At 38.6% G+C, this 24,007-nt stretch overlaps 1 protein-coding gene across 2 annotated transcripts in view; it reads right to left on the bottom strand.

The window, feature by feature from the left end:
• Positions 1–24,007, bottom strand: part of cdadc1 (cytidine and dCMP deaminase domain containing 1) — a 47,037-nt gene that overhangs the window by 22,021 nt on the left and 1,009 nt on the right. Inside the window, exons 2-6 of one of the 2 annotated variants that reach the window (XM_048602804.1) lie at positions 13,871–13,962; positions 8,943–9,120; positions 8,106–8,312; positions 7,731–7,880; positions 3,561–3,610 (exon numbers count right to left, since the gene is read on the bottom strand). In XM_048602804.1, the coding sequence (XP_048458761.1) occupies positions 3,561–3,610; positions 7,731–7,880; positions 8,106–8,312; positions 8,943–9,120; positions 13,871–13,962 (677 nt within the window). Of the gene's footprint in view, positions 1–3,560; positions 3,611–7,730; positions 8,313–8,942; positions 9,121–13,870; positions 13,963–24,007 lie in introns of both variants that reach the window. The other variant, XM_048602803.1, reaches the window with a different exon arrangement.

The following is a 24,007-nucleotide window of genomic DNA, read 5'->3' as shown; positions in this document are numbered from 1 at the left end:
GGAGGTCATGTTGCCGCTGTACAGGACATTGGTTTGCAGATGCTGGAGAATCTGAGATAACCTTTTTCTGAAGAAGGGTCTCGGCCCGAAACGTCAGCTTTCCTGCTCCTCTGATGCTGCTTGGCCTGCTGTGTTCATCCAGCTCTACATCTTGTTATCTCAGATTCTCCAGCATCTGCAGTTCTTACTATCTCTATATTTAAACAGCTTAGTTTGCTTATTTTTTCTCTATCTTTTGTATAAAAGGCTGGATATCAAACAACGATGAGACAGAACACAGGAAGGAGATACAATGCTTGGTGACATGGTGCAAAGATAACAATCCCTCTCTCAATGTCAGCAAAATTAAAGAGCTGACCATCAACTTCAGGAAGAAAGAAGGAGGGCACACCCTTATCTATATCAATGGGGCTGAGGTGGAGACGGCCGAGAGTGTCAAGTTCCTAGGAGTGATGATAACCAACAATCTGTCCTGGACCACCCACAAAGGTACAACAGTCAAGAAGGCACAACAACGCCTCTTGTTCCTCAGGAAGCTAAGAAATTTGGCATGTCCATAAGAATGCTCACCAACTTTTACAGATGCACCATAGAAAGCATTTTACAACAACTGCTCTGCCCAGGACTGTAAGAAACTACAGAAAGTTGTGAGCACAGCCCAGACCATCATGCAAGCCAACCTCCCATCCATTGACTCCATTTACACTTCTTGTTGCCACAGAAAGGCAGCCAATATCAAAGACCCTTCCCACCCAGTTATAATCTCTTCTGTCTGGCAGAAGATACAAAAACTTAAACACACATACCAACAGGTTCAAGAACAGCTTCTTCCCTGCTGTTATTAGGCTGCTGAATAGACTTCTCAAATTTCAAATCTAAGTTCATCTTGCTTTTGTACACCCCCTATGCAGCCGTAGCTTTGTATGCCTCATTCTGTTCAATCATGCCATGATCTATATGTTCTTGTATGTTATGATCTGCCTGTACTGCATGTAAAACAAAACTCTTCACTGTACTTAGGTACGTGACAACAATAAACCAAATTAAATCACATCCAGTAAACTTTTGTTCTGTTTTTAAAGAAACCCCGCAGTCCTGTGTGACTGTTTTTTAGCAAATGACCTCCGCATTAACTAATTTTAAAAAAATCAAGCCAAATATCATTCCAGAATCTGACTTTTTGAGTAGTTGTATCAGCTCGATCATAATGTGTACATAAAATGTACATATGTTAATACGTTTTTATAAGTATATTAAACATAATGTTTGTTGCCATGGACTTCAGGGCTACAGATATATGATTTCTTTGGGTGTCTTGGCTAGTCTCAAAATGGGCCAGCTCTCCCAACAAGAAAGTTAGTGGAGATAATTTTTCAAAATATCACTCGAACAGCAATTTGCTTAATTAGCATATTTCGTTTTGAAACATTCTTATCCTATACAAAATAGAAATATAAATTAATAATAAAATAGTGCTAGAAAAAAAGATTTTGCCAAAGTTTTTTGTCTTGCATTCATCAAGATAATTTGCAAGAAATACAACATTTAGACTATATGTGAGAAGAGCGCTGATTGGCAGTCAAATGGACTCTGATTGGTAGAAGCACTGCTGTTGAAAATACAGCTGTTAATTGTCAAGCTTTGTTTACATTTTAAACTAGACAAGTTGATTCTGATTAGTTAATGCATTGCCAAGCACACCGTCCTTCTGTCTGCAAAGGACAGGATCCTATGTATTATTAATTGCAGCTTCCAGCACACATAAGCGCGCCTGTGAGCCTGATGATTACAACTTTTGAAAAGCATCTGGATGAATATTTAAAAGGCCAGGGCATAGTTTGCTATGAATCAAGTTTTTTTTTTCCTTTATTCATTCACAGGATGAGGGTTTCGCTGGCTTGGTAGCATTTATTGCCCAACGCTAATTGCCCCAGAGGGCAGTTCAGAGTCAACCACATTGTTATGGGTCTGGAGTCACATGTAGGCCAGACCAGGTAAGGACAGCAGTTTCCTTCCCTAAGGGACATTAGTGAATTAGATGGGGTTTTCCAACAGTCAGCAATGGATTCATGGTCATCAGTAGACTCTTAATCCCAGATATTTTATTGAATTCAAATTTCACCATCTGCCGTGGCAGGATTTGAACACGGGTCCCCAGAACGTTATCGGAGTCTCTAGATTAACAGTCCAGCGATAATACCACTACACCATCACCTCCACTGCAGGTAAGTGGGTTAGTGTGGTTTGGTGTTTGCTTGTTATAGACATGGTGAGTTGAAGAGCCATACAGCAGAGAAACAGGGCCTATGACCAACAATTCTAAATTAGTCGTCAGCACAGTTTTGCACACACTTAGGATTCTGTTCTCAGGAAAATAGCTGGATCAATCTGAATCAACCTGCCTGGTTTAAAGTTTAAACAAAGCTTGACAGTTAACTGTCAGTCATCACCATTGGGTGCCTTCTCCATAGCAATGCCTCTACAAATCAGAGTTCACTTGTCAGCCAGTGTGCATTCTCATACAGTATAAATGTCCTTTTCTCTTTACATTTTTTTGCAAATCGTTCTCATGAGTGCAAGAAAATAATGCTTCAACTTGTAAGTATTGCTGAAAAAGACAGGTTCTTACAACTAAACAAGTATTTACATAAACATTAGCTGCCTGTATGTAGCAATGCTTGCTATTAGTCCATAACAAAAGGGACATTGTATGTTTACCACACTTTATCCATTGCTGTAATATAGAAAATAACAGAAACCTGTTGTGTCATTTGAAGAACAACACAGGAGTTCTCCTTGGTGACTTCACCAATACTTATCCCACAACCAACATCACTAAAACAGATTACCCAGACATTGTCACAATATGGTTTGTGGGCCCTTTTGTGTGCAACATACTGCCCATTTCTTATAAGTGAATACACTTCAAATGTACCAAACTGGCTACAAAGTGCTTTCTTTCTTTCTTATGCCCTGCAACCCTTCATTAAGATAGTTACCTAACTTTTAATTGAAGTAGATAATAGATCATATCAAATGCTTTTGATATATCCACCATTAAGTCATGACAAACATTTCATCCAGGAGGCTGGGGGTGGATGATTCATTTCTGAGTCACTAATTTAAATTCCTCTGTGCTGTTAATTGTTTTAGATTATAAACTCAACTTCATTTCATAGCTAAATTTACGTTTAGCCATGAGTAATAAATTTAACAAAAGCTTTTTTCTCCCTGACCTGTTTTTATTTAATGGTAGTATTGTGGGGTTAAGTTGGGGGATGGGGAGAAGAGTGCTGTCAATTTGTTGAGTGAAGATGTGAAAAAAAAGTTCAAATTTGCAATGGCTTCCTGACTGAAATTGCCAGTGTTAAAATGCAGAATCAATCTGTGCCATGAACATTTGTTTAGACCTTGATTAGACTTGCCAGTGGAGAGTAGACATCAAGTGAAATGGTGATGTCAATATAATCTCACAACCAAGCAAGGCATCAAATTACTTCAGCAGAAAACGAGTAGAATTTCAACTTCAAAAGAGCATAGTGCAAAAATGTACCACATACCGCCTTTCCTTCTGCCCAGATCACTGCTCCAACACCGATCTTTTGATCCTCTGAAATATATTAATGTAAGTTGGTTTAATATAAATTCAACTACAAGTATTTCCAGCCACTCTCATGATTCATTCACAGGAATTTTTGCCATAAAAGGCATGTGTCAATTTTAAGAATCAAACAGAAATGAAACAGGAATTCTATAATTTAAAACCATGATTGCATCTAGGTAGATAAATGCACATTAGATGTGCCTATTGCAGAAAAAAATGTCAAGTGTTATCAAATCTTTCCAGATAAAGAACTGCCCCAAATATAGATCAAAGATCTCTCAAATGATCAATTTAAATGCTCCAACTTGAACTATCCACAATCTTTTCAGTGATTCCAGTAACTATCTAAATTATATCAATGAATAAAAATGTGTAGAAATTAAATACACACAACATATGTTTATACATTGGGACGTTCTTTCATTTTAGAGACAAAGTACTTCACAGAGAGGTAAGTGAAGAAAGAGGAAATAGTAGAAAAGTCATAAATCTTGGTCAAAGAAGTCAGATTTATTGAGGGTCTTAAACACAGAAACTAAGAGCAGGAGTAGGCAGTTCAGACCATTGAGCCAGTCCCAGCATTCAAAATGAATGTAGCTGATCCTCCAGCTCATTGCCATATTCTCACTTTCTTTCCATACCCTTTAATGCCTTTAATATATCAATCGATTTCTTGACTATACTCAGTGACCTAGCCTCTGCAGCCTTTTGCGATTGCAAAATCCACAGGCTGACCACATGTCACTGAGTGAAGGAGTTTCTTCATCTCAGTTCTAAGTGGCTTACACTGTATTCTGAGATGGTGACATATCATCAATACATATTCATGATTTAGATGAGGGAACTAAATGCAACATCTCCAAATTTGCAGGCAACACAATACTGGGTTGAGGGGTGCGCTTGGGGAGGATGCAGAGATTTTACCTTATACCATTTGACTTCCTAACTGCTTGCTGTATCTGCCTGTTTACTTTTATTGACTGGTGTACAATAACACCCAATCCCTCTGAGCATCCACACTTCCAAATATGCCACAATTTCATTAACGTTCTGCCTGTTTTTTCACACTGAAGTGAATAACCTCACAATTATTCACATTATGCTGCATCTGCCACGCGCTTGCCCACACATTTAATTTGCCCAGATCACCCTGAAGCCTCCTTGCATATATGTGGAGACTGATTACATATCAGGAGTTAAATAAAAATTAAAGAATCATTTTTTTTTTAAATTTTACCCACAGAATGAAGAATTTCATGTTTTCTAACCCTGTAAAGGCTTGGCAATTTCTCTGTAAATTAGGCCTAGAGCTCTGCTTCATTTCCAATATTTGGAAATTTTATCCATGGTTTGGATACACTTGTAGACAAATGCACTTTGGAGATTTTAGGTTTCCCACTGTTCTTTGAATCAACACTCCCCAGAATGCTGTGTAACAGCCATGTCAGAACAATCAGACAGAAATGTGCAAATCTGGATGAGGGTGTGGGAGAAAATTGGCTAGGAAGTAAAATCTATGTCAGGAATAGATAACAATAAAGAAAACATTTGCATAGCTTGTGCAAGTTAAGTCATGCAATTAGATATATGTTTTCAGTCCTATTTGGGGCAAATATTTTTTGTGCTGCTAAGGGACTAGAGGCTATACCTTGGTCAGATGGGATGTTTGTGGAGCACTGATATGGAGGTTGCTGGACTACAAAATAGTCCTACAAAGACATGCTGAAAAGAATTAGAAGTACTCTCTTTCTTCCTACTATAAATTTTCACAAGACTCTTTGCAGTCTGGGATTTTTTTTTTCAGCATGTAAGCTCTCTCAAGATAAACTTATTGACGAATCACAAATTCCCTCAGGATGTGAATGAAGAATGACTTAATTTGGGACTGGAGGTATGTGTAGGCCGAACTGGTTCTTTTCCCTGAAGTATTAATGATGAACAATATGGTATTTTTATGACAATCCAGCAGCTTTTGCTTTATTTTATTTCTGTCAACCCGCACATTACCAGATTAATTAAATTCAATTTCATAACCTTTCACAGGCAAATTATTATGCATTCAACCACATTGTATCTAAAATGATATGTCCTGTACCATACTACTACACTATTAACACAACATAGTCATGCTAACCATGTATGCAATAGTGGTTTCCCCATCATAACAGTGGAGCGAACTTGCTGAAGCAATATGAGGCATAACTGATAGGAACTAAAAACGCGTATTTTGTTGATACTGAAAGAATAGACTTCATAGATATAACAGATAATAGAATTAGCCTTCACCTTTCAAAAAAACTCCTCTTATGCAGCACTTCTACCTCAGATATGTTACATTGTTGTATAATCGTCAAAAAAGTGCTTCCTTTTGATTGTCTTTCCCTTTGTTCCTTGTGCATCTGGCCTTGAAAACTTTCTGCTCATTTTAAGTAACGTACTGTGATGCACTCTGGCTACTTAGTTCTACTGTCGATGGATGAAAATTATAATTCTCACATGCATTTAAAGTATTTAAGAGCTGGAACATTCAGCTGTAGAATCCTTTTCAGTCTGGTTGGCATGCGGTGTGGATTAACGTAGTGCACTCCAAAGGGAGGGCAACCAACATTATTCCTGCAATTTTCTGTTTGGCTACCGGGTTCTCTGGGATTGCAATTCCACAGGATATTGATGAAAATGAACTTCTGTCAAAAGTCCCAAAACAGAATTTCTAATTTTGTGTTTCAATTGAAAAATCCAAGGTCAAGGAACTGAGCAAAACTCTAGCACCAGGGATCAAAGAGGGACCAACCAGCCCTCGTGAAACTATACGTTTGGAAGCATTTGTTTCATCCAATGAACAACTCTACAGAAACATATCGTTTTCAACAATTATGTAATGTTTAAAATATGGTACAAACGTGTCAATGCTTATGAAGCTGATGTGAAAGAAATCAACGTGGTTGCTTAAGAGGATATCTACATTTTTGAGAACACAGAGAAACAGGTCTCAGCGGAGAAGTGGGTGAAAAACAGCAGGTGAGAAGGATGGGGAAGAGAATTAGGGAGGGTTGGATGGACTGAGAGGAGAAAAAGAGGGAGGGAGCAAATGGGGTAAGAAATAAGAAGGTGGAAGAACAGATAAAAAAAGAGTTCGGAGGGGTGCAAGAAGAGCAGAAGGGGAAGGGTGGGAGAAGAGTGTGCTGATCAAAACAAATTCAGATCAGAGTTGGAGGAGGAGAATTGAGGCATAGAAAAGCTCATTGAAGGAGAAATACAGTCAGTCAGTAGATGATGGTGCTGTGATGAGAAATACTATGGGTTGGATAGGGAGGGAGATCTTTAAAAAGGGAATTAATTGTATCCACAGGGAGAGGAGTTCATAATCTTGCTGAATGTGGAACAAAAGGTTTGAACAGTTGGTTAGTCCCAAATTTGACCCTAGAAGGCACCTGGAGATCCTCGAAGGCGCACGGAAGGCTAGTTTTTCACAGGTAAGAAAATTTAAGGAACAAAGCAAGATGCAGTAATTGCCTAACTGTGGGGACAGAATTGCTCAACATAAAGTTGTGCCACTATATAACCATTCATTTAAAAGTAAAGAAAAAAACTTGAATTCATTTAGTGCCTTTCAGGACTTCAGGACATTGAAGTGCTCTACAGCTAATGAAGATTGTGGTTTCAAGCTCCACTGCAGAAGGCTGATGGTTCAGTGCGCTACTAAGATAGTGCGGAACTATAGGACTTGCCATTATTTAGATGAGATGTTAAACAAAGCCCACCCTGTCAGATCAACGTAAAAGATCTGATGGTACTCTTTCCCGGAAACACAGGGGAGTTTTCCTTGGAGCCTCAAACAACGTTCACCATTCAGCCAACTTTACTGAGCAGAATGTTTGATTATTATCTCAGTGCTATTTATGAAACTATGCTGTGTGTTAATTCACTGGTGTGTTTCCAGCATCAAGCACACTTTAGTGGGACACGACTTGACTTACTAAAGTGCTGTGGGATATCCTGACATTGCGCACACTACTAAATGTAAGTTATTTATTAGTTAATGAATGTTAAAGTTGATGCTTGTTCATATATCATAACTCTAGGATCATACCTAACTTCAGTATAATTACCAGGTTGGTTCTCTTACCTGTCCGATATGCCAATAATCTGGCTTGAACCATGCAATGTCTTGCAAATTTTTGAAATTCATCGTTTGCGTGCTCGTCACATACTTTGTCCGAATCATCGCAATAAACTCGGAACTTCCCATACTCTGGAACGCTACAGTCAACAGTTGCTAATAAAAAGACAAGATCCTCCATTTTATGCCTCAAATTAGTAAAATGAATATCGTCACACACGTTCTCTAAACCAATAGTCTTCAAGATTTCTTTGTGAGTTTCACTATTAGATATCAAGAATAATTCCTCAAATTTCTGTAATCGATTTCTTCTGCACTCAGTAAAAAAGTCTTCACGTTTACAATCTCTGTTCAGGGCGACTTTGCTTTGTAAAAACTCACACTTTTTTGAGGTTTCTTCCACAAACTGCAGCATGTTGTAAGCCAAAGGCTGAAGCAAGGTGCAAAGACGAGAGCGACTGTTGGACTTGAGTCTTTCCACAGCTTTGGCATCTAGTTTTGCATCTGAATTGCAATTATCCATTACATAGTCCTCAATTAGACTTATCTCAGGGTCACCAGGCCAGTACGATATGCGATTAACACCAGCTAAATATTGAATATTTTGCAAAAAAAAATTGAAAAAGTGGATTTTTGTTTAGTGGCAATTGTACAATTTTATTTCATAAAATAACAACACAGAAAAAAGGTCTTCAACACAAACTACTGGCTGCCTTGTTGAAAGAAATATCCAATTATTCCTTGTCCCCGCTTCTTCCACTTAGCCCTACAAATTATTCCTCTTCATATATATATCCAATTACCTTTCAAAAGCTTTTGCCTACTCATTTTTGTTTCTACTTCACAATTCTCCTCATTAAATTTCATCTGTCACATGTCTGCCCATTTCACCAAGCTGTCTACATACTCCTGAAATCTGCAACTACCCTCCTCACTGTTTACTTGACTTGAAAGAATTACCTCAGCTGTAAGCTTTGAAATTATACCCACACACCAGGTCAGAAGCGTTTGTATAAATTTGTCAAAGTATTGTTGGTACTTCTGGGGAACAACACTCAACATTTTCCTCCTATCCAAAATATGACCATTCATCATTACCCTCTGGTCTCTGTTTATTAGACAATTTTATGTTCATATTGCTACTGTCCCTATTCAATTTTATGAACAATTCTACTGTGAGGCAAGGTACTTTACCAAATACATTTCTGTTGTGCGTACCATTTAAAACCATCTTTAAACAGGTTGAGCATGGTTTCCTTGAGAAATAGAGATCGCAATCTTTCAATTTTGACCCATGTTTGACAACAGCAATTTGGCCTACATGCAACTCTGTGCTTGAACAATGGAGGCCGATAATCTTTGAATTATGCACCACAACCAGGCCATTTCTTCGTCGCTAAAAATGAAAAAAAAAACACCATGTGACAGAAAATTAAAACATAAAATACTGGAAATAAAGAAAACTAGTTTTGAAATTGAAAGCAAGAACTTGATAAACTGTACCAGCCACATAAATGCCATAATAAAACAGTAGACCAGAAGTTACCTTTCCTCCAGAGCGTGGCTCACCTTCCATCTCCACAAAACCTTTCCCTCACCTACATGACACAGTTCAGGAATACGATGGAATGCTTACCATGTGTCTTCAGGATGTAACTGCATTGCAACTGAAGAAGCTCAACATCATCTAGGATATAGCAGTCCAAACTCCTCCACTTCCAAATATCCCTCTAAGTTAGACATCAACCTGACTTGCATGTTCATTGTCCTTCATTGCTACTGGGTTAAAATAATGGAACTCCCTTCCTCCCTAGGACAGTGCTACAAAGAAGCAGCTTACCACCTTCTCAGTAGAACTTGGGATGGACAATTAATGTCAGTCTTCCAATCCCTCCCACATCCAAACATTAATAACATTAACAATTGTACTTTTCCAATTGACTATATTAATCTTTAATGTGGGATTTAATGCTCAGGTATATTATTGATAAACAGAGAAAACTCATGTAAAAATTAGATGTAGATGGTGATGAGAGACATTAATTTTGAAAGGATTTCCTCACACAGTGATGCAAGCTCAGGATGTGAAGTTTATATTCTTTCACTTCTTGCAAAGTCATGCTTAGATAATAAGGATTCTTCAGTTTCTCGTTGTAATTAGGCTTTTTCAAACCTACTACTTTTTTTTAAAAATTACTAAAATGGTTACACTAAATAGCTGGTAAATGTTGGAGTTACACTTTACAGGATGTAAGTCTGCTCCTTCGAGTCAATTTGAGACAGTTCTGTGTGGACACAGAACTAATGGGTGGGGTAGAATTTATGTGAGGGACACACCTTTAAGCATATCTTTATAATTAACATTTTTCCCATACTCTTTCTTTCCTTCCCTATAGGACATTAGTGAACCAGATGGGCTTTTCCTGACAATTGACAATGTCATCATTAGAATGGTCATCATTAGATTCTTAATTCCACCATCTGCCATGGCGGGATTCAAACCCAGGTCCCCAGAACATTATCTGGGTCTCTGGATTAACAGTCCAGCGATAAGATCACTAGGCCATTGCCTCCCCTGGTCTAGAGATGTGTAATAACATATCTTTGAACAGGATGATTGAAAATAGTGATTAATGGCCAAATATTCAGCAAGTGAGCAACATGAAATTACAAGGAGGTTACAGGCAATGTGTAGAGCTGGATGAACACAGCAGGCCAAGCAGCAGGAACCAGTACAGGCAATGTGTTGTTTTTGTGGAGTCAACTTCAGAGTAACGGAGTTCAGGCAGCACTTGCAATGATTTGCAATTTCTGGGGAGTGTTGCCGAACAAAGAGACCTTGGAGTGCAGGTTCATAGTCCCTTGAAAAGTGGAGTTACACGTAGACAAGACAGTGAAGAGGGTGTTTGGTATGCTTGCCTTTATTAGTCAGTGCATTGAGTATAGGAGTAGGGAGGCCATGTTGCAGCTGTACAGAACATTGGTTAGGCCACTTTTGGAATACTGAGTTCAATTATGGTCTCCCACCTATAGGAAAAACTTGAAATGGCTCAGAAAAAGATTTACAAGGATGTTTCCAGGTTTGGAGGGTTTGAGCTATAGGGAGAGACTGAATAGGTGGGACTATCTTCCCTCGAACGGCAGAGGATCAGGCGTGACCTTATAGAAGTTTATAAAATCATGAGGGGCGTGGATAGGGTGAATAGCCAAGGTCTTTTCCCCAGGGTAGAGGAGTCCAAAACTAGAGCATGTAGGTTTATGGTGAGAGGGAAAGATATAAAAGGGGCCTGAGAAGCAACTTCATGCAGAGAGTGATGTGTGTATGGAACAAGCTGCCAGAGGATGTGGTAGAGGCTGGTACAATTACAACATTTAAAAGGCATCTGGACGGGTACATGAATAGAGGGATATGGGCTAAATGCTGGCAAATGGGACTAGATTAATTTAAGATATCTGGTCAGCACAGACGAGTTGCACTGAAGGGTGTGTTTCCATGCTGTACATTTCTATGACTTAATTCATAGACCGTCTTTTCCTTTCCAGTATTTTCTGCCAATTTTTTTGTTTATAAATGTACAGTACATAAACTGCAACTTTTTTGGCAATTATATTTATAAATATATATTAGCCTGAAATATTTTCCTCCACAGAAGTAAGAAATGTATCATCTTATGACTTCATCAAGGTCCAAAATCAATTAAGTATGTACTTTTGAAGCATTGTAACATAGCAAATACAGCTATGAATCTGCACACAGCAAAACCTGACAACTAATTGATAGTGATCCAATAATTTATTTTAGGGATTTGATTGAAAGAGAATTAACTACTAGGATAACAGGGATAACCCCCCTGCTCTTCTTTTGAATGGTAGCATGCAACTTTTTAATCCACCTATTAGACCAGGTGGAATCTTAGTTTAAAACCCATCCAAAATATGACACCTCAGACAGGCAGCACCACCTCAGTGTTTTGTCACCTGGAGTCAGAGACAAGAGATGTATGTCACTGAAATGGTGAAAAGACACTCAGAAGTGGTTTAACTTCCATTGAATCGACAGGTGATGGACTAAGTTTGAGTTGGGTAACATCAACTTTGGCATAGTCTTCTACTTAATTTACATTTACCTTACTTCTGTCATTCAATTATCTGAGCTGCAAGGACAGGAAGACCAGCACATGCATTACCTCTAGGTTGTAAAGTTGTAGGTTTAAGATATATATCAGCTGACTCTCCAGGGCTCATCCTTCAGATGAGATTACAAGCATTGTTGTCTGCTTTCGGGGCTCACTTGACTTAGAGGCCCGATATTATTTGCAGAACAAGCATTTCTTCTGATGTCTTAATAACATTCACCTCAACTGGCAACACCAACAAATTAGTTAATAATTCAACCCAGCATTGATGCCAGTATCTTCCCATGTGTAAAATGGTTGTAGTATTCTTTCCCACCACGTGTCCTTCCGTGCTAAGCTACTGTACTACAAAGTGAATGATCATACCGAGAATAAATTAGTGCTCAGGATTAATTATAAAAAGGGAAAACACATACCTGAGAGCAACACAATTTCACCAAAATGTCTGAAATCATTACAACACTTCTCCATTTACTCTGAATAGGTCAAATTATTGGACACTTAAAGAGTGCATTCTCAAAAATGTGGATGTGTTCCTTTTAAGTGTTCTACAGTTTACTTGTTGAACACATAACAGTTATCAAGATCTTTTCACCAGCCCTCCTATATTCAGGCCAGTAATTAATTCAACCCCTTGCCCCCACGTACCCATTTACCTCCCAATCCCCTCAAATTTCTTCCTGTCTTCTTGCTTGAAGACATGAAATTCACAGAGAATGACATATTAACAATATCTCTATTTGATCCGTTTGCCAGAACTGTGCCTGATACTTCCTACCTTCTAAGGTGGCAACTGTAGCATCCAGGTACTAGCTCAAATGAGATCAACCAATTCAGCATAGATTAGTAGCAAAACTGGGACTTCATAAACTGTAGAGAACACTATGATACAAGACAATGTACAAAGTATTGGAAAAAAGTTTACTTTCAATTCTGACAATATTAAATTATCAGTCGTGTGGGTAACCTGAAAATGTAGTGTACAGGTAGGTTACTTCCTGCTCAAACATTTCATTCGTTTCCCAACTCCACTGATGTCTGTTATATTTAATAAATTTCCTTGGCTAGCTAAGTCTTCCCAGTTATTTTTAAAAGTTCTACTATAAAACCTTTTTTTAAAGCAACGTTTCCATCTACTCTGAAGCAAATTGCCCCAATACCAACTTAGGTCTACTTTCCATTAAGATAAGAAAAACATAAACAATTTATCCTAAGGTGACAGAAAAATCTTATTTAAGTAAAATAACACCCTCCTCCAGGAAAGGGGAGAAAAATCAGAGGCTGTGTTATTGCAGACTTCTGTTTAAGGTATCAAGAATAGTTTAAGGACAGCAACAAGGAACAAGTCCTTTATTATTGGGAGATGACAATAGACAGACTTGGTTGAGGTGTTGTGTACTCATTGTATGACAAAAAGTGTACAAATAACTAGCTTTCAGGACGTGAAAAAGATTAACAGCAGTTTTACATGGCATATCTCAAATTTCCTAATAGAAAATACTAAACGTATTATCTATTCAGCATGTTAGCTGGGAATGTTGTGTATGTGAAGCCATAGACTGAAATATGAAGTATCCTAACATGTTATATACATGTGAACATTATAGAATGTTGCAAATAATAGATAAATGCTTAAATATTATTGTGCATACCACCAATAAAACTATTTTAGGTACCAACATCCCATTAGTCCATGAACCCATCTGCATTTCTGTTCCACTTATGTACAATGTACATTACTGCGAAATTTTGCAGCATCCGGTCTATAAGTGACTGTACATAGTACACGAAAACTGCTCAAGTATATAAAATTATACAATAGTTAGTATGACTAGAATTATACAAAAATGATTGATAACAGCAAAAAGTGTCTTAATTAATGACTAAAATAGAAAAACAGAACCCAATATGTCAGTGATAGGTTAATGTAACTGACAAGACATATAATCCATGTACCTTTGCATATTATTAAACAGCTTCTTCAGTATGATCTTTGGCCAAATACCATACCTGAATTGCCTTTTGTTCATTATTTGGAAAAAGTTCCATCCACAGACTAAGGAGAGTGAAAAAGTTTACTTTCGAGAGTCTAGGGCTCAGTCCTAGGAAATAAAGAAGGCATTTTAACATGCATATTACCAAATTAAGTTTCCACTCAATAAAGACAATACTAACAGATTACCTTATCAAAAAATATATCCAATAATGGAATAATCCGGCTGTAGTGATTGGAACGAGGTCAGCCAGGGGGACCTCAGAATATGAGTTCCCTGATTGGGGCTGTTAACCTGGTCAAATCAGGGAGCCCTGGCTGACAGATATAAACAGGAGGTTCTGTTCACTCTAGGACCCAGCTCTGAGCTAGCTGAGTCAATGTCATGTCCTATGCACATGTAAATAGAGGGTGACTTGGTGATGGGATACCAGCCTTTATTTCACTGACATCTTAAAATACCGTGGCCTGCATTCCTACAGAAACAACAACTTACATTAAAACAAACATCTGTAATACAGAAAAATGACCAGAAGTATTCACAGTTGTGTAAACAGTCAAAAGTGGATGCTAAACCAAGGGAAAAAATATTCAGTGGTATCAAATAGGTAAGTTTAAAAGAAAGGTTCCTGAAGAAAGTAGAGGAATGGAGACACAAGGAGAATTAGCAAGGGAATTTTAGAGCATGGAGCACTGCTCATAGAACAGCTACCAATGGTTGGGTGAAGTGAGGACAGGATGAACAAGATAGTAATGGAAAGAGAGGTCCGTGGACAGAGTTGGGGCTGAAGGAAGACAGAAATTGGGGTTCTGGGGAGCCAGGAAATGAAGGGATTTGAACCCAAGAATGAGAATTTTAACTTGATTATACAGATCTGGGGACTAATGCAAGTCAAGGAAGATTGAAGGGACTGGCAAATGGAACTTCTGGATAAGCTGATGTAAGTACAAACCACAGAAGTTGGTTGGATAGTCAGAAGAATATTGGAGTCGTTGAGTCTGGAAATAACAACCGCATGAACGAGATATTAATATTGGATGGGGCAAAGGTCAAATGGAAATAGTTAGATTCTCTCTTATTGGAGATGGTAATTAACTAGTACCAGTGTGACACAAATATTATTTACCATAAGCAATAAATTATACATTTTATAATAAATCTAGAAATACCTAATAAGAATAGATAGGCATAGCATAACAGTTTTCTTTCTCGCTCTGGAAATAAACAAACAGTCCCTGGAAATGTCGACGCCCTTGGTTCAGAATTTCATGTTGACATTCTAACTTGGCAGGATAGCATCTTATGTACCCTGTTATTTTTGCAAATGTTTACAAATGGCCAGAAAGTGACCCTCACATGATGTTAATACAAAACCTGACCTTGAGTTGGGAGGTGGACATGAAGGACAGTTATCATCTTGCTTGTCTTGTTTCCATTGGTTAGAAAAATTCAAACAGAGTAACATAGAGTAAACATAGAGTAAACCACTAGCACTCAAAGTCAGGGGCAGTCCTCTTCAGGCATTCACTTTTCTCAGAAGAAAGGCTGGTCTACTAAGATGGACAAAGACCCAGGGAAGAGTTGTAACACTTCAGCCAGATAGCAGACTGCTGCCATCACAAGTTACTGAGAGCAATACACTCCTGGCAACTGGCCTTTTGACCTCTGATATCAATGAACTGCTCTCAACTGTCATGGGTTGTGATTTTTTTCCTGTCTACATTGCTAATGCCTCAAACCTAAACTGCTGCTTCTTAATAAACTATCTTAAAATTACGTACAAATAATTTGTTTCTTTGGGTATCTGTAGCTCCAGAACCCAAAATCTTACAGGTTGGTGTGAGGAGTAGAATCCTCACAGGCTGAGGTATGATTGGCTTAAAATTTGGGAAACAACAGTCTTATTGAGGAGGGTCATTGGGACTGGTATATGCAAGAGAATTGATTGATAAGAGTTTGGCAAATAAATGCCACATCTGAGTGTTGAAGTCTATTTTTCATAGGCTTTGGTTGGTAAACAAAATTAGGGACAGGCAACAATTGCTGGCTTTGCTCGTGACACTCAGATCCCATGAAATAATTGGTGAAAAAGACTGTTGTAACTTTGGCCTTATCTTGTTTCTTAATTGCCCTTTGAAATGGCCTAGTAACTCACTCAGTTGTACCAAATTGCTCTAGAAAAGTTGAAAAAGATTAAAACTGGATACACCACCCAGAATTGACCTGTACACCTGAAATAACATCGATACAACTTGCCCTGTCAACTCCGCAAAGTCCTCTTTACTAACATCTTTGTACAAAACTTGAGAGAACTTTTTCACAAAGTAGTCTAGCAACAGCCCAACGTTGAGCTAATTCTCCAAGTCATACCATTCAGCCAATGTTTCAGCCTCCTCCATCATCACTCCTGGGTATGGTTAGACCCATCAAAGGTGATGATATCATAGTATACGGTCAGTTGGGCGTTGTCCTGAGATTCTCCACATTGATTCTAAAGCCCATGAAATGGCATAGTATCAGATGGACAAGGAACCTTCCTACCTACTTCCTCCCTCTGCTGATGAATCAGTTTTCCTGTATGTTGTACACTCTTTGAAAGAAGCAGTGAGGGTACCAAGGACACAAAATGTTCAATGTGTCAGAAACTTCAACTCATCACTAAGAGTGACTATCTAGTGCCACTACTTACTCTTTTAAAAAATTGCTTCATGGGAAGTATATGCTGTTAGCAAAACTAGCATTTATTGCCTAACTCCAACTGTTTAATTGGTGACTGCAGTTAAGAGTCAACCATATTGCTGTGGCTCTGGAGACACGTGCAGACCACACTAGGTTTAAGGACGACAGATTTCCTTCCCTAAAGGACGTTAGTCAACTAGATTCTTCATAGGTAGGTGAGCCTGACATTGATGGTGGGCAAGTTGTTGAAGGGAATCCCGAGGGAAAGGATTTGCATGTGTTTGGAAAGGCAAGGACTGATTAGGGATAGTCAACATGGCTTTGTGTGTGGGAAACAGTGTCTCACTAACTTGACTAAGTTTTTTGAAGTAATGAAGAGAATTAAAGATGGCAGAAAGGTGGAAATGATCTATATGGACTTCAGTAAGGCATTTGACAAGGTTCCTCATAGACTAGTTAGCAAGGTTAGATCTCGTGGAATACAGGGAGAACTAACCATCTGGATACAGAACTGGCTCAAAGGCAGGAGACAGAGGGTGATGGTGGAGGGTTGCTTTTCAGTCTGGAGGCCTGTGATCAGTAGTGTGCCACAAGGATTGGTGCCGGGTCCACTGCTTTTTGTCGTTTATATAAATGGCTTGGCTGTGAACATAGGAGGTATGGTTAGTAAGTTTGCAGATGACACCAAAATTGGAGGTGGAGTGGACAGTAAAGAAGATTACCTCAGAGATCAAATGGGCCAATGGGCCAAGGAGTGGCAGATGGAGTTCAATTTAGATAAATGTAAGGTACTGCATTTTGGAAAGGCAAATCAAGGCAGGACTAAAACACTTAATGGTAAGGTCCTGGGGAATGTTGCTGATCAAAGAGACCTTGAAGTGCAGGTTCTTAGTTCCTTGAAAGTGGAGTCCCAGGTAGACAGGGTAGTGAAGGTGGTGTTTGGTATGCTTGCCTTTATTGGTCAGTGCATAAAGGAGTTTGGAGGTTACGTTACAGCTGTACAGGACATTGCTTTAGCCACTTTTGGAATACTGTGTGCAATTCTGGTCTCCCTGCTATTAGAAGGATGTTGTGGAACTTGAAATGGTTCAGAAAAGATTTATGAGGATATTGCCTGGGTTGGAGGGTTTGAGCTACAGGGAGAAACCGTGTAGGCTGGGCTATTTTCCCTGGAGTGTTGGAGGGTGAGGGTTGACAATATAGAGGTTTATAAAATCATGAGGGATATGGATAGGTCAATAGCCAAGGTCTTTTCCCAGGGGTGGGGGAGTCAAAAATTAGAGGGCATAGGTTTAAGGTGAGAGGGGAAAGATTTAAAAGGGACCTAAGGGGCAACTTTTTCACACAGAGGGTGGTGTGTGTTTGGAATGAGCTGCCAGAGAAAGTGGTGGAGACTGGTACAATTACAACATTTAAAAGGCATCTGGATGGGCATACGAATACGAAGGGTTTAGAGGGATATGGGCCAAATGCTGGCAAATGGGACTAGATTTATTTAGGACATCTGGTCAGCATGGACAAGTTGGACCGCTGGGTCTGTTTCCATGCAGTACAGCTCGATGACTCTATATGTTGTATAAGTCATATTATTTTCAATTTTTCTGTATTTTTACTGTTTTAACCTGAACTAATTGTAAGCAACATTTATACAGCTGCTTGTTCGAGCAGTGTTTAAAGTACAAATGTAGGTGGAGTTTTGATTGGTATAAGTAGCTGACGAGTCTATCAATGCCAAAGGCCTTCTGCTGATTGGCTTTCAGCTGACTAAACAGCTTGGGGCTCTGAACAAGATACAAAGAAGTCATTAGATATCTACCAGTTCAGGAAATCATTCTGTTCTCTACAGTAAAAGCCTGAAAAAGAACAAGTTACTTTCAGAAGTGGCTGTAAGCTAAGATTTTGATAATTCAGAGACATTTTAAAAATGAACTAGCCACACTGTGCCTCTTGCAAGCCAATGGAAGCATTTTGGAGAGGGGCAACCAAGAAGCAGCATTTTGATCAGTACATGAATCATAGGCATTATCTCAGGAATCATTGAACTGCCTTCCCAGTCTTTCATTCTATCCATATCACCCATGTATTTTTCCCCTTTATGTGCATATGTAAGGAGGAGTTTACAAGATTAGAGTTTTAATTAGTAGATATATATGCCAATGATTCGCCTATTTAGTATTTTGTTAATCTGGGTCTAAAAGAAAGATAAACTGGAGAATTCTGTATACTTTTTAAAATCCTTTATTGTTGTGATGACTCCAGGAATACCAGGGCTTGATTTCTAGCAGGTTTCCCCAGTGAAACGTGACAATGTGAAGTGAGAAGAGGCTGAGTTTGAGGGAGATGATACAGGATTAGAAGCTTAGCTCACCTTATGAAATCCCGTTTCTTCTTCCGTCCTTTTTGAGTGAACTTTCCTTTCCCATTTGGTATCTACACTTTAGTCTACTGACCTGTAAGTGGTTGGCTCATATCAAGCACAGAGGAATGTCATCGATCAGCTGCAACTAATTTATAAATACAATACAGATATTTAGTCTGCCTTCTGTGTCAGGAAATTACTGTCACTAGTTACTTAGAATAGAGCAACTTTGCATCCTGAAAATATTCAGTTGATCAGAGAAAATCAGTCTGACTTTGTAAAAGGTAGAATGATGAACTTGACCAAATATTTTCAAAAAGGTGACTAAAGTAGTGGACATGGAGTGCCTACAGATATTATTCATATGAATGTCCAGAAGACAATCTATTATTCCTCATCAGATAGTGTTAGCTGTAGTTAAAGCTTATGGAATTGAAAGCCAATCGTTGTCTCTTGCTGCTCCTAACCAAATCAGAGTAGGGATAATGGGCAGGTACACTAATCAGCAGGTGTGTTCCAGCGATGTTGGGGCTGAAACTAATCATTGATTTACTAATGACTTAGAAATTGGGATAGAAATTCACATATCTAACCTTGTTGACAACATAAAGATATGTGGATCAAAACATAAAAGTCACAAGGAGATACTGACAGAATTAGTGACGGAGTAAAACAGTGGCAAATTGATTTCAAAGTGGGCAAGTGTCAGGTTATGGCCTTAAACAGACTGCAGATCCTGCAAGGTTATATTCACCAGAAGAATACTGGGTTGTGCAGTAACATGTTATAAGGGTGATCAAGAAGGAAAACAGAGACCTGTAAAAACTGCAGATACAAAATAGACCAGAGAAAAGATGAGGACTACACATGAAGATATCCAAAAGATGTAAAGAAAGACAAGTGCAAGATATTCAGACTGCCTGCTTCTTCCAAATATTTACTAAAGACCATAAGACAAACAAGTCATCCCAAAACAGACTTAATGACTTAAAAACAAAATAGGGGGCCAAAGGCTCAAAAACAATGCAATTCAGGGATGGGTGGTATTCATCCAATGTTGCTAAATATATCTAGGAGGACATTTGAGTGCCACTGATATTCCTTATGAGAAATTCACTGACAACATGGTTTACTTTTAATCTACTAGTATTCCAGGGTAGTATATTACTCAAATTCAAAAGGGATGACATTATCAGGAATTTTCTCTTAGAACCTCTTGACTTCACTTCTTTCAAGAACTTCCTTAAAAACTTTGACTATTTTACTCACCAATGTTCCTCCTTTGGATCAGTGCCAATTTTTGTCTGATTAAACCTCTGAGAAGTACTTCTGCTACATTTACTTAACTCTGAATCAATTAGGGTACTAGGGTTGTGTAAGTATCCTCTTTTTATATTTGTGTCTTTAAAAACTGTGGACTGAAATGAGAAAAATGAACTGTTTTAAAAACCAGGATTTAGCAGGATGGTTGCATAGTTTCACAGAAAGGAATTTGAAACCTACTGCAAGCTCTTTATGTGGCTATGGATTCCTGTAATATGTATGATGATGAGGAGGCAAGGAGTAGTTTACCAGCAAAGCTGATTGATTCCCAGCTACCTGAGCAGATTGGAAGTGGAAACAAGTTAGAGACACAGAGAGAAGGAAAGAGAATGGTGTTCAGTTGTTGTCCCCAGCAGAAGCAGACTGTTCTCTGCAGTAAAGAGACTTGGTTTAAACTTGAAGAAAACCAGTTACCTTTCCTGCAGCAGTTGCCCTGAGCTGTGACTTTTAAATTCATAAATCAGAAATACTTGCAAAGTGAATCAGCCGCTTGGTGTTTCTTATAAATAAGTGGAAGTTCACACAGAAAGACAACATAGTACCAAAGGCCTAGCAAGTAGAAGAAAGATCATCTTAACATTGGAAGTGGGAAGCAAAGATCACTCAACTGACTTTCCAGCTTTTCTACCACCATCAATAATCTATTTATACTATTTGTTTGTGTGTATGTGTAAGGGGACTTTATTAGGAAATTAGAATTGTCGGTAGCAGTGTTATATGCCAATGGTTTAAATCTTATTACCACCAGCTATAGTCTAATTATTTAGAATAAATAATAATTCTTGTTTAGTACAGAAACCTGGTCTTGTACTTTTTGTCAACGGGGTCTGAAAGTCAGGTAAACTGGAATACTGTGTTTACTTTTAAAAATGACCTTAACATTTGGTATGACTCCAGGAAGAGAGGGCTTGATTTACGACATTTGATTTACGTGAGTATAACAGTTGAAAACAGTTTAGTTCAGTCTAAAGGCAGGGCAGAGGGTGGAATTAGTGGCAAGAGGAACAGAGCTTGAGATTGAGGGGCCAAAACGATGGCTTTAGTTTTCCCAATATCTAAACAGTGATAGCTTATTTGATTTTATAGAAATTGAGTATTGCTTAAATTAAGACACATTTTGTTGAATCTTTGCCAGTTCACTCAAAGGACAGTTTGCAGGAATACCAATTCAAGAAGAAAACCAACATTTATACAGAGCAGCGTGCTGCTTGGTTGGACGCTAATCAGCAGAGGTTTTGCCATTAAGAATGCACCAATAATTGACAGCTATCTGTCAGATGTTGTTTAAATTATACACCAGTTATTATTTAAATTATAAAATGGCTCTGATTGGTCAGAGCATTGCCTGGAGAAATGAATAAATTAATAGCTGACATCTATTTTGTTGAGGCGATGTGCGTACATGTTCTTTCTGTCTGTAAAATACAGGGACCTTTGTATTGTTATAATAAAGCTTACAGTCCATACAACCCATACTGCAAGCCTGCCTGACAATCCTAAATTGGCTGACAGCATAATTCTTCACATACTCAGGGCTATCCAGCAAATGTTGTCCAATTGCAAAATTGCATCTAATGTTGGACATTCTTTTTTGCAGGTTTTGCAAAACGAGTATTTTGCTTGTTGTAAACAGCCACAGCAGTACACTGTTTGACACACTCCGCCAGCCTTCAAGAAGTATGTGATGCCAAATTCGCATGCCATGACAGTATTAATTTGTGTGAGAGGCAGAATGTTATTTTGGCTTGACGTCAGCATCCTGTTACTGGTGAATACTATGTATGTTGCTACTGCATAGTAACTGTATAAAATATCTAGCTTCACCTGTTTGTCAAATGTTTAAAATACCTTCCAGCATAGTCTGAGGTAGATTGGGCAGTTTTCAGAATCAACAATAAATGCTTTAGGGCTTTTCATGAGTTTGCATAAAATGGGGCAAACAAATTATCTGATCAAGGTAACCACCAACCCATAGGATAGCTTTGTTGCGGCCCATTTTAACATCAGGTTTGCATGGTGAACAACTGACTTCAGCTCTATTTCCAAGGTTGCACCAAGGCCAATGTAGCAGCATATGGAAATGTAGGAATCCCAATGTGTATACTGACCAGTGAAGGTAGTTGTGTAGTAAACAGTTCCAGGGAACTTGATGGCTGATTTCTACAATAGGACATCAAGAAAAGGGAGCTAATTTGACTATTCCATTTCACACCTGAATATGAAAGTGTAAGGAAAATCTTACATGCAGCTACAGATTTATTTGTAGCAAATGTATCATCTATATATTGGAAATGTGGAAATGGTAAGAGCTTAGGTGGCATTCCATCAAAGGTGGAATCCAGGAAAGGTATTTGTAAGACCTGGGCCTAATGATAATCCCATGGCAACACCAACTATTTGGGCATAAATAGTGTATTTTAAATGGCACACATTTGTATGAGTTGATAAGTTCAAAAGTTCAATGAATACTGATTCACACAATGGTGGCAGCCTAGATCACCATGACAGAATGCTGCAGTCAGCTGTCTCTGGCTTTCTTGAATGATACATTGGTGAACTATGCAAGCAATGCTAAACCAGCAGATGACTATTGTCGTGTATGGTCTGTGCAATTGTGAAGGAAATCTTCATTGTGTAACTGGAATATTTGCTCAAAACTAGTTGAAGCAATTCACCCATAGTTGACAAAAAGGAAGCTAGAAGAACACAGCAGTCCAGGTAGCATCTGGAGGAAAGGAGCATTTTGGGTATTACCACATTTTGGGTATTACCCTTCTTCAGAACTGGATGTGGGGGTAGGGGGAGCTGCAGATAAAGGCAGTGGAGGGGGTGTGGTGGGAAGGTGTGGAGGCGGAATGGTGGTGATAAGCAATTCACCCAACCATGTGGCCAGCTAATGTGCAGAACCGGTCAAAGAGAGGGCATAAAGGGAATCACTTTTGTCTGTCCTGGGCAGCCCATAGGCATGTGAAAACAGTGAGCAGTGCAGCTCCTTCTTCTTAGATTATAGTTCAGCAAACACTTCTTTTCAGAATTTTTTTTTTTTGTTTTTCTCTATTTCTCTTCAAGTTTCTATTTGGAGATTTTTGGCACATTTGCTTTTAAATAGAAATAATTGCCTATCAGACACAGAAGTCCAGAGGCCCACAGAAAGCAGGCGATTGGTATCACATGGAATAAAAGCTATCCGGTCACGCTGAGAGGTAGGTCCACTGAATACAGAATGGCACATATTTTGTTGATATAGTGATTTGTGGAGGGATAGCTGAGCTCAAACTCAGCATATATCTGTTTCTGTTTGATATGACATGAAGGCACATCAAAATAGAAATCATGCGCAAGGACAAACTTCTCACTTTCAGACAGTACACGGTCAGAAAGATTTACTACGTGTTTTGGCATTGTTGAATGAGTTGTCATCTGCTCCCCCTTAAGGGAGTTAACAGTGTAGGTGTGTTTAAATTGAGACGGTTTACCGTGCGGTCGTTTACTGAAGAAATATGGTGGCATAAATTTTAAAGGACATTTCACATTATCAAGGGCTGGGTATCGGTCAAGTGGATCGAAAGCAAACAAGATTACTTTAAGTCAACATCTTTTTGCAACCCTCGCACTCCCAAGATGCTACACCAAAGTTGTTTATGGGATTGTCACCACAATTAGTTAAAATCGGGGTGCATGCCACCGATACCAAGGAATTAAAATGATTAAAAAGAGAAGTTGCTGGAAGCTCAGCAGGTCTAGCAGCATCTGTGAAGAAAAAAAACATTAAATCTGATTTTTTTCTTCACA

Source organism: Rhincodon typus, chromosome 11 (assembly GCF_021869965.1).
Source record: "Rhincodon typus isolate 14 chromosome 11, sRhiTyp1.1, whole genome shotgun sequence".
NCBI classification, from domain to species: Eukaryota; Metazoa; Chordata; class Chondrichthyes; order Orectolobiformes; family Rhincodontidae; genus Rhincodon; species Rhincodon typus.
This window is presented reverse-complemented; position numbering and strand designations above follow the sequence as displayed.